Source organism: Prunus mume, linkage group LG8, assembly GCF_029339155.1.
Source record: "Prunus mume cultivar Tortuosa linkage group LG8, ASM2933915v1, whole genome shotgun sequence".
Lineage (NCBI taxonomy): Eukaryota > Viridiplantae > Streptophyta > Magnoliopsida > Rosales > Rosaceae > Prunus > Prunus mume.
The window spans coordinates 7,704,999-7,716,911 of NC_142705.1; the positions used below are offsets into that span (position 1 = coordinate 7,704,999).

At 39.7% G+C, this 11,913-nt stretch overlaps 3 protein-coding genes across 6 annotated transcripts; 2 read left to right on the forward strand and 1 right to left on the reverse strand.

The window, feature by feature from the left end:
- The first annotated feature begins 614 nt into the window (after positions 1-614).
- HAM4 (GRAS family transcription factor) lies at positions 615-2,961 on the forward strand. The gene has a single exon (XM_089042300.1). It carries the CDS (start codon positions 996-998, stop codon positions 2,664-2,666), a length of 1,671 nt encoding a protein of 556 aa, XP_088898426.1. The 5' UTR covers positions 615-995; the 3' UTR covers positions 2,667-2,961.
- Positions 2,962-3,687: 726 nt separating this feature from the next.
- Positions 3,688-7,088, forward strand: HVA22K (HVA22-like protein K). 2 transcript variants are annotated; one of them, XM_089042301.1, is made up of 8 exons: positions 3,688-3,839; positions 4,183-4,241; positions 4,371-4,426; positions 4,582-4,633; positions 5,273-5,336; positions 6,255-6,350; positions 6,534-6,606; positions 6,797-7,088. In XM_089042301.1, exons 1-8 carry the CDS (start codon positions 3,807-3,809, stop codon positions 6,886-6,888), a joined length of 525 nt encoding a protein of 174 aa, XP_088898427.1. In that variant the 5' UTR covers positions 3,688-3,806; the 3' UTR covers positions 6,889-7,088. The 2 variants fall into 2 exon arrangements, with proteins under 2 accessions (XP_088898427.1, XP_008241641.2); XM_008243419.3 differs by having other exon boundaries at positions 3,690-3,839; positions 4,329-4,426.
- A 457-nt stretch (positions 7,089-7,545) lies between these two features.
- On the reverse strand, positions 7,546-11,462 carry GBF1 (G-box binding factor 1). 3 transcript variants are annotated; one of them, XM_089042302.1, is made up of 12 exons: positions 11,233-11,462; positions 10,590-10,736; positions 10,465-10,512; positions 10,263-10,352; positions 10,077-10,166; positions 9,723-9,898; positions 9,527-9,584; positions 9,243-9,291; positions 8,980-9,053; positions 8,552-8,629; positions 8,089-8,214; positions 7,546-7,872 (listed from the first exon to the last, which is right to left on the reverse strand). In XM_089042302.1, the coding sequence occupies exons 2-12, from the start codon at positions 10,647-10,649 to the stop codon at positions 7,792-7,794; spliced, it is 930 nt and encodes a 309-aa protein (XP_088898428.1). In that variant the 5' UTR covers positions 10,650-10,736; positions 11,233-11,462; the 3' UTR covers positions 7,546-7,791. The 3 variants fall into 3 exon arrangements, with proteins under 3 accessions (XP_088898428.1, XP_008241880.2, XP_088898429.1); XM_008243658.2 differs by having other exon boundaries at positions 8,980-9,170; positions 11,233-11,461; XM_089042303.1 differs by lacking the exons at positions 10,263-10,352; positions 11,233-11,462 and having other exon boundaries at positions 8,980-9,170; positions 10,418-10,512; positions 10,590-10,711.
- Between the last annotated feature and the right edge of the window lie 451 nt (positions 11,463-11,913).

Below are 11,913 nucleotides of genomic sequence, written 5' to 3' on the forward strand. Positions count from 1 at the left end.
ACTTTGGAGCTTTAACGCCACCAATAGTTTGACTTATTTGTCGTTTTACGTTGAAGACTTGAAACGAATTGAGAAGTCTTCCTATATGCAAAGGCTTTGGAATTTTGTACAGATGATGTGAAGGCATTGCGAGTGACCGTTTTTCACCTTTACCCATTTTAACAGATTCAAGACGAAAAAGGAAAAGGATGCATGACATTAACCAAAACACAATTAGGACTGAAATGGAGCAATATTAGGCATGGTCAGTATGAGCGCGTGTGACTTCCAACCGTCTACTCCACGTGGTGTTTTTATATGTGATTTTCTTATTTTAAAAGTTATCACCAATAATAAACTTATAACAAAATAAATAAATTCGGAGTTTGAATCTGCTCATTATATTGTTAATCACATTTATTTCATAAGTGGAATCCACTCACACATTAAGATAGATACCTCAAATTAAAATAAATATAAAAATATAAAATTTTGGTGAGGAATATGATGAGGAAAATATAGTGCATGGAAACCTAAACTTTCCCCGTTGAAGCCAATCGTTGATTGGTGCATGTAAGTAGCTAGCCAACCGCTCACTTCACTGGTTTGAGTGATTAAAGTTTTGCCTGTGCCATCCTTCTGAAAATCAAGCAACACTAGATGGGTTGAGTTCAGTGCTTTGCATGGGCTGAGTGAGAGTTAACGAAAAGCGAATTAGGCAGCGAATCAAACAAAGACACAGAAACTCAAAAAGCAAATCGCCATGGAAGACTTGAGCAAGAAGCCTCAAAGAGATTAAAAGCCTCCTCTGACCCTCGTCATCCATGTCTGTCATGTATGACATATTAATACAAGCAAGCACCAACCACCATGCACACACGCAAAGATAAAAAGCCAGCAATCATCACATCCAAAAGCCCCCTCACCTCTTCTTCAACCTCATCTCCCTCTTTCGTTTCCAGCACCCAAAAACAGAGCAGCAGCTCACAGAGCAAACAGAGCTTTCTTGCTAAGCCATGAGAGTACCCGTTTCCTCTCCACAAACCAACCCAAAACTTGAATCTTGCAACAACAACACAAACACAAACACCAACCAAACCAACCGAGGCCTCAATTTTCCTGCCAATCTCAATATCCAAAACTTGTGCTACGAACCCACGTCGGTTCTTGACCTGTGCCACAGCCCCAGCCCGGTGGCCGAGCAAAAACCAGCAAAAATTTCAGCGGTTTCAGACGTCCTGTCTCACTCAAATCACCATGACCCTCTTGAGTGGGACGAGCAGGCCCTGCACAATCTGGACTGGGACTCGATCATGAGAGACTTGGGCCTGCACGACGACTCTGTTCCCAACTTGAAGACTTCAATTCCGCAATTGAACTCCACCGACTCACAAATTTCTCATCTTTCCGACTACCCACATCCCCAGCCGTTCGACCCCACCCAGCTGGTCCACTCCGATTTCAACATCAATCTCTCCGAAGTATACTCCACCCAGAATTTCACTAACGCCACCCACAATTTTTACGACCATCAGCCGGGAAATTGGAACGTCGGGTTTGATTTCATTGAGGAATTAATCCGCGCCGCGGACTGTTTCGACTCGGACGAGTTGCAGCTCGCCCAGGGGATCCTGGACCGCCTGAACCAACGGCTACGATCTTCCTCCCCGTCGAAACCCGTCGGGAAACCGCTCCAGCGTGCGGCGGTTTATTTCAGGGACGCCCTCCAGTCCATCCTCAACGGCTCAGATTCAGCGGCTCACAATCAGCTCTCGTCCTGGTCCGAAATCGTCCAGACCATCGGCGCCTACAAGTTCTTTTGTGGAATTTCACCAATCCCAATGTTCTCCCACTTCACGACCAACCAAGCCCTCCTGGAAGGCCTCAGCGGCTCCGCCTTCATCCACGTCGTCGACTTCGACATCGGCTTCGGCGGCCAGTACGCTTCCCTGATGAAAGAGCTCGCCGAGAAAGCTGACGTGGCTGGCCGAACCAGCCCAGTCCCACAGGTACTCCGCATCACCGCTGTCGTGCCCGAGGAGTACGCAGGCGAAACCCGGCTGGTCAAGGAGAACCTCTCCCAGTTCGCTCAGGACCTCAAGATCAGGTTCCAGGTAGAGTTCGTCCCCGTCCGTACGTTCGAGACGATGTCCTTTAAGGCTGTCAAGTTCATGGATGGAGAGAAAACGGCGGTTCTGCTCTCGCCGTACATCCTGCGCCGCCTCTGCTCTCAGAACAACATTTCCGCTTTTCTTGGCGACATGCGGCGGTTGTCGCCAAGCGTCGTGGTGTTTGTCGACGCCGACGGGATGGGGGACTCCGCAACGACGTCTTTCAGGAGGAACTTTGTCTCCAGCCTCGAGTTTTTCTCCGTGATGCTGGAGTCGCTCGACGCGGCCACGGCGGCTTCCAGCGAAGTGATGAAGAAGATTGAGACGTTTTTGCTGCGGCCGAAGATTCAGGCGGCGGTGGAGGCGGCGGGGAGGAGGGTACCACCGTGGCGGGAAGCGTTTCGCGGGGCGGGGATGAGGGCCGTGGAGCTGAGCCAGTTTGCGGACTTTCAGGCCCAGTGCTTGCTGGGGAAGGTCCAGGTCAGGGGGTTCCACGTGGCGAAACGGCAGGCCGAGTTGGTGCTTTGCTGGCACGAGAAAGCCCTGGTTGCCACGTCGGCATGGAGGTGTAATTAGGGCAGCTAATTATGGTTTTGCAGCTACCTAGCTGGCTAGAACTAGCTAATAATTAAGTAGTTATTTTACTTGATTATAGTCTATACTCTTACTCTTTAACTATTGGGGGTTTGGGGTGTAATTATGTTTTAAGTGTTAAGTTAATGATCCCGACCAATTTGTTTTGTTGGATTTGGGACTAGTTTTCTCTTTCTTTGGTGTACGTGTGGTTCTCGTTTGGTTTTGTCCTTGTAACTCTTTTTTCGGCTTGTTTTTGAACAAACATAACAGGGAAGCTAAGCAATTATTGGCAGTATCCCAACGCTCAATTATGAATCAATGAATCATATTTCATTCCAAATCACTTATTTCTTACAATTCTTCTTCATAGATTCAATTATAAGATTGAATATTGTAGCCTGAGTTTGTATCTAAAATAGAGCGTTTAAATTATTAACAATATACTTGTAGTTAAACCAAGTGAGCAAGATGATCTTAATTTGCTCGCAATTACATGTTGGTGAGATTGTATTAAGCGCACTCCAACCCCTCGGATTAGTACGGCAGACCCGATAACAAAGTATGCAAGTGGCTTGTAACTCAAATGATTTTTGAGTATTTATCGTTGCACTTGAGATCCCAAGTTTGATTCCTCATTTTCCAATATTAATTGGTCATTTTTACATTACTAATTGCTTTAGTTCATATATAGGTGGCTAAACCCTCTTCCCACGATTAATAATCACAACATGTGAATTCGATTGAATTAAAAAAACAATTACAGTTCCTTTTAGTTCATATAATTACAGTTGATTAGGAGTAAAATTCACAGAATATGTTTTTTTTAAAGGATATTTGCAATAATCTATGAAAGAGATAAATTCGAATATGGGTGTAAGAGGGCGGATTCACAGACCCATGTTTTGCGGAATGGGTTTTACATTTAACGAAAAATCATTTTAAGTTGATATTAGTTTTTAATTTAAAATGATTTTTTAAATTACTTTTACATTTTTTTCCCCTTAATTTAAATTCTCAGTTTTTTCCATTTATCTCGTGTCTACTAACTTAGATTAATAAATGACAAGTATAAAAACGCCATATATCGAAAACGAAATTAACGGTTAGGCGGTTTCCCTGAGCTCTTTGATCTGCTCGGAGATGGCGCTTCTCGGATCCAACATAGCCAGCGAGGTCAAGTTTCACCTTCCTCCTTCGATTTTGCTTTCCTTTGCTCTTTGCTCAATGACATTTTTCTCTTTTGGCTTGCTCTCGTTTCAATTTCGCATCAACAGTGGTAACAGGCTGATCCCAAAATTCGAATTCCAATTTGATTTAGGGATTCGTAATAACTGATAATATGAAATTAAATTGTTTATTCAATAATATTTCCGATGATTCACTTTAAATTGATTATTTGTTTTTAGAATTTCAATTTTTGCTGATCCGGTGCAAGATAATGAATTAGAGGAAGTAGACCAATGATTTTAATACCATTTCCAGTGAGAAATTAAGAAACTTTGATTGTCAAATGCAGGTAGGTTTACGATTGCTCCTTTGCCCTCTCGGTTCAAACATTGTTCTTCGAACAGCATGGTAAGCCATGACTACTGTTTCTTTCTTCTGTATAAGCTTCAAAAATGATTATTTTGTGATTAGACGTTGAGTTTTTCTCTGGTATAGTTGTTCTGTGGGGATTGGTATACCAGTATACTGTACATGCAGGGCAATTGAAAGGAAAGATCGTAATGCACAAGAAAAGTGGCTTTTATATTGGGCAGGTTAGAAATTATTATTATTATTAGTATTATTTTCCTTTTGAACTTGGATTTGGTTCAACTTTCATCTCAACTGTATATAACACAGGCTTATGATTTTCGGACATTATCATGCAACTAATTTAGTTCTTTCAATTGTCCACTTCAAATGGTTGCAGCTTATGGATCTTTCAGCCTTGTGGAAATATTTTCAGACAAGCTTATTTCTTGGTAAGACTCTGGATCCTATTTCTCAAAATCATTACATTTGTCATGAAGTTAGATACTCTATTTTAGGTTAGATGGGTCAAGTTTTCCCCCTTGAAAATCCGATAAATTGTTTTATTTGTGTCGTTTAACATGTACTACTTTTTTACATGTGCATATTCATCTTCGTATATTTGCCCAGAATCCCATACCGTTTTGTGTAGTTTCAGGATTACTCTTGACCTCTTTTGAGTTTGTACATTACAGATGGTTTAATTAAACCCCTGATGAATTGTGTGTGTCAACCACAATGTTTTGATGAATTGAATAGCAAAAAATTCAGTTTTCCTATATAATTAAAAGAAATCCACATTTTGAAGAATAATAAAATCAGATATCCTACACTCTTTCATATTTTTTTAATTTATCTATTCACGTACTTGTTATAATCATGACATGAACCATTTCTCCAACAAGACTATGGTGCAGTAGCATTCAGGATATAATGTGTTTTTAACCATAGTTACAAATGAGATTATATTGGCATAGGGAAAGAGTAAATTGTATCTTAACAACATTATAAGAAAAGATATCACTACTAATTTAAGCATGCATTTCCCTGAGCTTGATAGACAACCTCATCTTTATTGTCGTTGTAACCAGGTGCCCAATGTACTATCATTTGAAGTTTGCCTTTCTTGTTTGGCTCCAACTTCCATCTGTCGATGTAAGTTCAATGTTATTCTTCTCTTTGGAGTGTTTGTGTCAGTACATAATGAAAATGACAAAGGCAGTCACAAAGTTGAGTTGGTTCTAATTATCTATTTTCTCTCACCCTCTCTTGCATTAACTTCCAGAATGTCATTTCAATTATCCTTGTATATTCAAACTCATTTGTAATTCGGGAAACATCCTGGGAATGTTTGGATAATTGAGTAATTTCACCATTTTTTCATCTTTCTGTCTTGAATGATATTTTTTCTTTGCCCGATTGGGATGAGATTTGACCCATGACCTATTCTAATCTTAACCCTTTTCCCCACCTACCTCATCACTTGGACTCTTCTCCTGGGTATATTAACAAAACCATATTACATAGTTACTGTGCATATATATATAATTATAAAGTGAAGCTCATTGCAGATAATATTAAAGCATATTTCTTTTGAATTAGGTTGAAATTTCTTTTTTGAAAGGCATTTTGGAAGGGACTTCATGTTTATGTTCTTTTTTGGGGCCACAGAAGGGGGTTGGTGCAATGAGATTATGAGGAGTGAAATGTAGTTTAGACTAGTTGATTTAGCTTTAGAGTTTATATCTTTTAGTTGTGATGTCAAGTGATAAGCAGCTAGTCTCGGCTGTCAGGCAGTAAGACAGCATCATGATTGTCATCCAATTCTGTTGAACATCACTTGTTAATGAGGATGATAACAGGCACTTTGAAGAAAATAAATGCATATTCATTTGGGTGTTTTTTTTCTATGGTTGCATTTTTAGCTGTGTTCATAATGCTTTGTAGCATTTCTTAGCACACTCTGTTTATATGCATAACTTTATGAGATATGGACACATGGGAAAATTGTGTTGTAATTAACTACCTGCTTTCTTCTATAAAAATTAGTAAATAACTGCCTGATTCTACCAGGGAGCAAAGCAGTTGTACACAAATCATCTACGTCCATTCTTTTTGAAGCATCAAACTAGGGTTGATCGAGTTCTGGGACTCACATATGGAGAATTGGTATGCCTTCTGTCTCTTGAGCAATATGAGTTTATGTGAATATTACTTTGGTAAGCAGTACCCTTGAAATTTGTTGGTCATTTTCAAAATCAACTGTCTGTGCAAGTGCTTGTTTCTGTTTTTACATTGTAGGTAAAATACTACAATGTACATTCATAGAGCTATCTGGTTTCTATATTGCAGCACAAACTCATTAGTGCACACCAAGCGGAGATTGAGTATGCTAGGGCTGTGGTGATGAAAATTTTGGGTTCAGGTGAGAGTGACATTGGTACCCCCACCACATACACTCAAAGTCAAACACCTACAGTTTCTCCCCTACAAAGGGATCGTATATAATGTGATGGATATCATTAGTTTAACAGGCTAGTAGTTAGAGCTTGTTTGTTATATTTGCTGGTCCAGTCTTTCTGACTACAGTTCATTGCCCTCCCTCCTATTAACAGACCCGAGGCCTAATTCAGACGTACCACGACAGAACGCAATAGAAGGCCAGGCAAGAATAGCCCCAGTTTTGGAGTCTGATCATGAGGATTAGTGATATTATTAAAAAGAGAATGATTAGTGTTTTTTCCTGTTGGTAATATGTGTAGTTTTGAAATCCTTCTGTTCCAGGTGCAAAAGGAGAAAAGAAAGAAAAGTGCCTTCCCTTTCATAACGTAATTGTGTAATTTTTATTTGTGCTGTAATTAGTGAAGATCTGAGGTAGTATGCAATGAAGAAAATCATTTTTGGGTAGCTTTACTCTTGGCATGTTATCTCACAATTTGGTAAATATGATGTCAACTTTAACTGTACTTTAGCAGATGGAAATATTGCTCATGTTTATCTTTACCACATTCGGTTTCACGTTTTGTCCTTGTCTTTTCCTTTCCTACCTTTTTTTTCCTAAACATATCAGAAGCCGTCTCGTTGGAAGTTCTTTAAACAAGCACTGCCTTTTCTAACTGATGCCATTCTAGTTGTAAGAGAAAGGGACCACCATTTTCCCAACCTATGTGGAATTAATGAATCTATGAAAGTAAAAAGCAAGGTGAATTGCATCATTTCTTTCTCAGCCTCTGCCTCTTCGAAACAAAGATACAAAAAGTTTGCTGTTTCTATAACCAAACTCCTCCACACCGTCCGCAGCATCATTTTGAGCGAGCACAGAAACAACAGTAACGGGGAGGAAGAATGAGGAAGTACAAATCGGTTCAAAAAGATAACTAGTCAATGGAAGCAATCTATTATATACTCTTTTCCAATGGTACAACAATTTGCATGGCTCCGAGGATCCAACTCAGTTGAAAGTTGATAAATAAACGTCACAGCTACAGATAAGGGTTAAGTGTATAAATTAGTAAGGGAAACAAATGCTCTACGCTCAATTCGAGTGAGGGTCATGGCTTCCGGAGCTCAATAAATTTCTGTTACTACAAAGAGAGAAATTAATTCCTTCTCAACTGTTGCCCTCACCACCGCCAGGCTGCTGCTCAAGGTTTGCTACGAAATCTGGTCCGCACACTCGTGTCAACTCTTCCTGTATAGCAGAAAAAATGATACGCATCAAAAAATGGACTGCACTAGTGGACCAGATTAGTGAAACATTCAGGCAACTTTGATTGCTTTTAACCCATCAAGCTACAACTTGAACCGGCAAGGATCCTCTCCCCATTTGAGTTTATGTGAACATGGATTTGACATTTGGCATAGAAGTAAAATAAGAAGAAGAAAATGCAATTGTATTGAAGTAAACCTTTATATTAGTATTCTCAGATGTGAGTTTCTCGCATTCTTCTGAGAGCCTGTGCAGTTCATCTCTAAGGTTGTGATTCTCATTGCTCAATGTCTCCACCCTTGCTTGTAGCTCTTCACACTCCGCCTGGTAAACATAAGAAATGGAAGAGGGAGTTATGCATATATATGTATGATATCAATATATATTATATTTGTTCAAGTGTTAGCACATAGCTCTACTGTTTGATTGGTCCTTTAAAATTGATCATCATGTAGCACACGATGCTTATTAAAACTTCCACTAGTTAATGAGGGACAAATATTACTTTTTTTTCTTCCTTAAATGCAGATTTTCCTCCCATTGCCCTTCATTTGTGACCAAATTGGGTACTGACCTTTTTATTGAAATTTAAATAAATAAATAAAAAGCAAGATAGAACAGGGAAATTGCTGCCAAATAGTGTATATAAGAACATCTGTACCTGCTTCCGTAATCTTGACCTCCTAGCTGACTCCCTATTTGATTGCTTTCTTTTCTGTCTTTTCAGTTCACGTTCGTCCTGTCAAAATCATGAAAAACAAATTAAAACCTTACTAGAACTTATTATAATGCCAGTCTTTTAAGAAAGATATTCATAACGTCTCCACCATGACTAGGCAAATTTCCTTTTGGCACACAATTTGGCATGTTAATTTACATGGTTGTTAATCTAGCATTAATTAAGTGGAATCTTTAAATGTGCTTCCATATTGGTCCGAAAAATAAATTGACAACATCTCTCTCTCTCTCTCTCTCTCTCTCTCTCTCTCTCTCTATTATATACACATATATGATCATGTGTGCGTGTAAATTTTTGCATGGATAGTGATTACAAAATAACAATTTAGAAGATAACAGAAAGATTTGTACTTGAATCCAGTGGTCAGCACCCGCAGCTGATGGAGCACCTGATGGATTTGCTCTCATTTTTGCTCCTCCAGAACCTGCAGGGGTTGCATTCCATAAGTCCATTCCAATATTCAGATTAGTAGCAGGCATAGAGACAGGCTTCCCAGGCACTGAAGCTTGAACATTTGCCCCAGTATTCTGTGCATTTGCTCCTGGAAAATTAATTATGAGCAAACCATTTTACAAATATAACACAAGCAGGAAGTTGAACATGATTAATATACCATCTGCAAGCATCTTGTCAAAGCTTCCCCTCTTGTTTGCACCATACTCCTAGAGAGAAATCAACCATGTTTTCATTAGAAGAAAAAGAATACATCATACCAGAAGAAATTTTGTTCGAACAGGTTAATACGGAAGTATAAATTCCAACACAGAATATCTAAGTGTAGATGTGGGCAAGCAAAAAATGGGCAACAATAATTTTCCAGATGGGCCCGCAACTTTGTTAGTCAAGCAAAGTAACAACCAACACCTAGGAGCAATTAGCTAAAATGCTTATACACACCTGTTGGTTAGCATTATCTTCACTGCCATCTGATGAACCCTCGCTACCACTTTCACCACTATTATCCAAAGAATTTACAGTCAGACAAGAAGGCACCACACTGATACAAAAATCTTGCACGGAGCCAATGTAAAAAGAGAAAAGAGAAATCTAAAAAATTGTCGAAAGGAGGAATCCAAAGCAAAGATTAGCACACCTTTGGGAAGCGCCATCATTTCCTGAACCTGAAGTTGCTTTTCCACTCTCCCCAGCCTTGCCACCAACCAAACCTGTATTTCCTGCAGTTCCTTTGGGTTTTTTGGTTAAAACCCGCTCTTTCCCATCTGGGCCCTTCCCTTCCAACTCTGGATTTGTCTGTGCTGAGGCTGGAGTCTAAAGAGTAAATGAATGCAAGAAATCAGCTGATGAGGTTGAAATCTTAGATAACATCAAAGAGGCCATTTTTATCAATGAAGATGGACAGACGTGTATAAAGCAAATAGCAAGAAGCGACTTGTGTCAGAGTTGGTTTGCGAGGGGATATAATCATATGAGAGGGATAGCATCATACCGCGACCATACTAGGATGAGCATAAACACCACCCGGAGGATACATGGCTGGGTACGGAACTGGAGTTCCATATGGCGGCATCATAGGATGCTGAAACACAAAAAGAGAATAAACACCACCTTTTTTCAACCCCCCCCAAAAAAAATGCAATCTTCTTTCCTATGTAACAAAGGGAAAGACATTTACTTGGGCTCCCCACATATAGGGATGTGGAGTTGGGGAAGCAACAGTAGAGGCGAAAAAGGGAGGTGGAGTAGCTCCAGGACCATAATAAGCCTAAACAAGAAGCTATGAGCTATTAAAATTATTTATCAAGATATCAAATTTATCTATCTGCTTACTTTAAAAAAAATCACATATTGACCCAGAATGTGTTTTCATCATGAACCTGCATAGAGCTGGACCAATCAGGATATGAAGGTGTTGTTGGTATTTCCTGTAAATTCATGGGAGACTGATTAAAAACTTGAGGGGAAAGAATTGAGGACTTAGCAGGAGGGAGGGAGGGACTACCTGAGCTGTAGAAGCTTGTTTGGAAGGCTTAGAAGGCGTGCCCTCTTCCCCTGTCCCCATTTTTGTTGGCCCAGAAAACACCCCTTAAGTTCACAATTTAACAGATCACGTTTATTCTATATATATATATATATATCTATGAAGCACCTGCAAAACAACAAAATTAACAGCCCTAAGATAAGTAATTAGATGGTTCAATTAATCAAGATTAACCAAAACAAAAAATGTGGTCAACCAAAGAAGGGTTGAGAGGGAAAGACTGAAAAATCCCCTTCAAATTGTCAAATATTTACTATTCAGGCACCGATTTGACACTCAAAGCCATCAAATTTATCAACTGGGGATTAAATTACACCTACCCTTATCTCAATTTAACTAATTTTCCTATAGCAAGCTCAAAATTCAATCAAACCATTATCACAGAGCTGAAGCAAAAGCTGATAGTATATGAATAGCAGCCAATAAGCACAACAGATTAACTTGCGTACACAACAAAGAATTCAACAAAGCTCAGATTTTGACACAATCCGTGGAATAATACAAACACAAAACGAAAGGAAAGGCAATTTACGGGAAATCAGGCCATGAGACGCGTGATTTGCATTATATAAGGAAAAAGAGAGAGAGAGAGAGAGAGAGAGACCTGCTTTCATGGCGTTTAGGAGAGTGAGGTGGAAGTCCAGGTGGAACAACACTTTATTTAAGATCAACGGCTAACAAATTAGGAATCTAGGGTTTTCGAATTTAGAACCTTCAATTCAAAACTACGTGGGCGAGAGCGAGAGAGAGAGAGAGATGAAGGCTTCAGCTTTTTCTCTCTAAGTAGTTTTAGTTTTAGTTTTGTCGTTGTTTGGGGATGGGGCTTCGGCTTTGGGTTTTGGGGGGCTGAGTAGATATGTGGGTTGGGGGCTGTACGGAGTGATCCAGTGTGGCGGTGGTCCACCGGAACAAAAAAGGTTAGGGTTTGGCTTGGGAGACACGTGCGAGGAAGATGTGTCCAGCTGTCCACGTTTCACTGGATTAGATCATGACGATGCAGAAGCCACGATGACTCATCCTGACAGATACCTTTTCATATTAATTTAATTTAATATTATTACTTTATTTTATTTCTTTATTGTTTATAGTCCCTCCCTCCCTCCTATCCGGTTTCTTCTACTAACTCTCCTTGATTTACGGCCACGTCACCCTAATAAAAATGCTTTGGTTTTTAGTTGAATATGGGAAAAAATTCATGACCCACTTTCTCCTCTTGAAAATTTGTTCCTTGTATTAAAATACCAGCTACTGTTACATATTTATCCCACTCGAATTATAGCAGATA

Excerpts from the sequence above, each read along its gene's own strand:
- HVA22K (XM_008243419.3), top strand. The coding sequence starts at position 3,807 with ATGGCGCTTCTCGGATCCAACATAGCCAGCGAG. Across the intron at positions 4,242-4,328 it reads ATTGTTCTTCGAACAGCATG|TTGTTCTGTGGGGATTGGTA; the intron begins GTAAGCCATGAC and ends TCTCTGGTATAG. Across the intron at positions 5,337-6,254 it reads TCCAACTTCCATCTGTCGAT|GGAGCAAAGCAGTTGTACAC; the intron begins GTAAGTTCAATG and ends TGATTCTACCAG.
- HAM4 (XM_089042300.1), top strand. The coding sequence starts at position 996 with ATGAGAGTACCCGTTTCCTCTCCACAAACCAACCCAAAACTTGAATCT.
- GBF1 (XM_008243658.2), bottom strand. The coding sequence starts at position 10,649 with ATGGGGACAGGGGAAGAGGGCACGCCTTCTAAGCCTTCCAAACAAGCT. Across the intron at positions 10,513-10,589 it reads AACAAGCTTCTACAGCTCAG|GAAATACCAACAACACCTTC; the intron begins GTAGTCCCTCCC and ends ATGAATTTACAG. Across the intron at positions 9,899-10,076 it reads CTCATCCTAGTATGGTCGCG|ACTCCAGCCTCAGCACAGAC; the intron begins GTATGATGCTAT and ends TTTACTCTTTAG.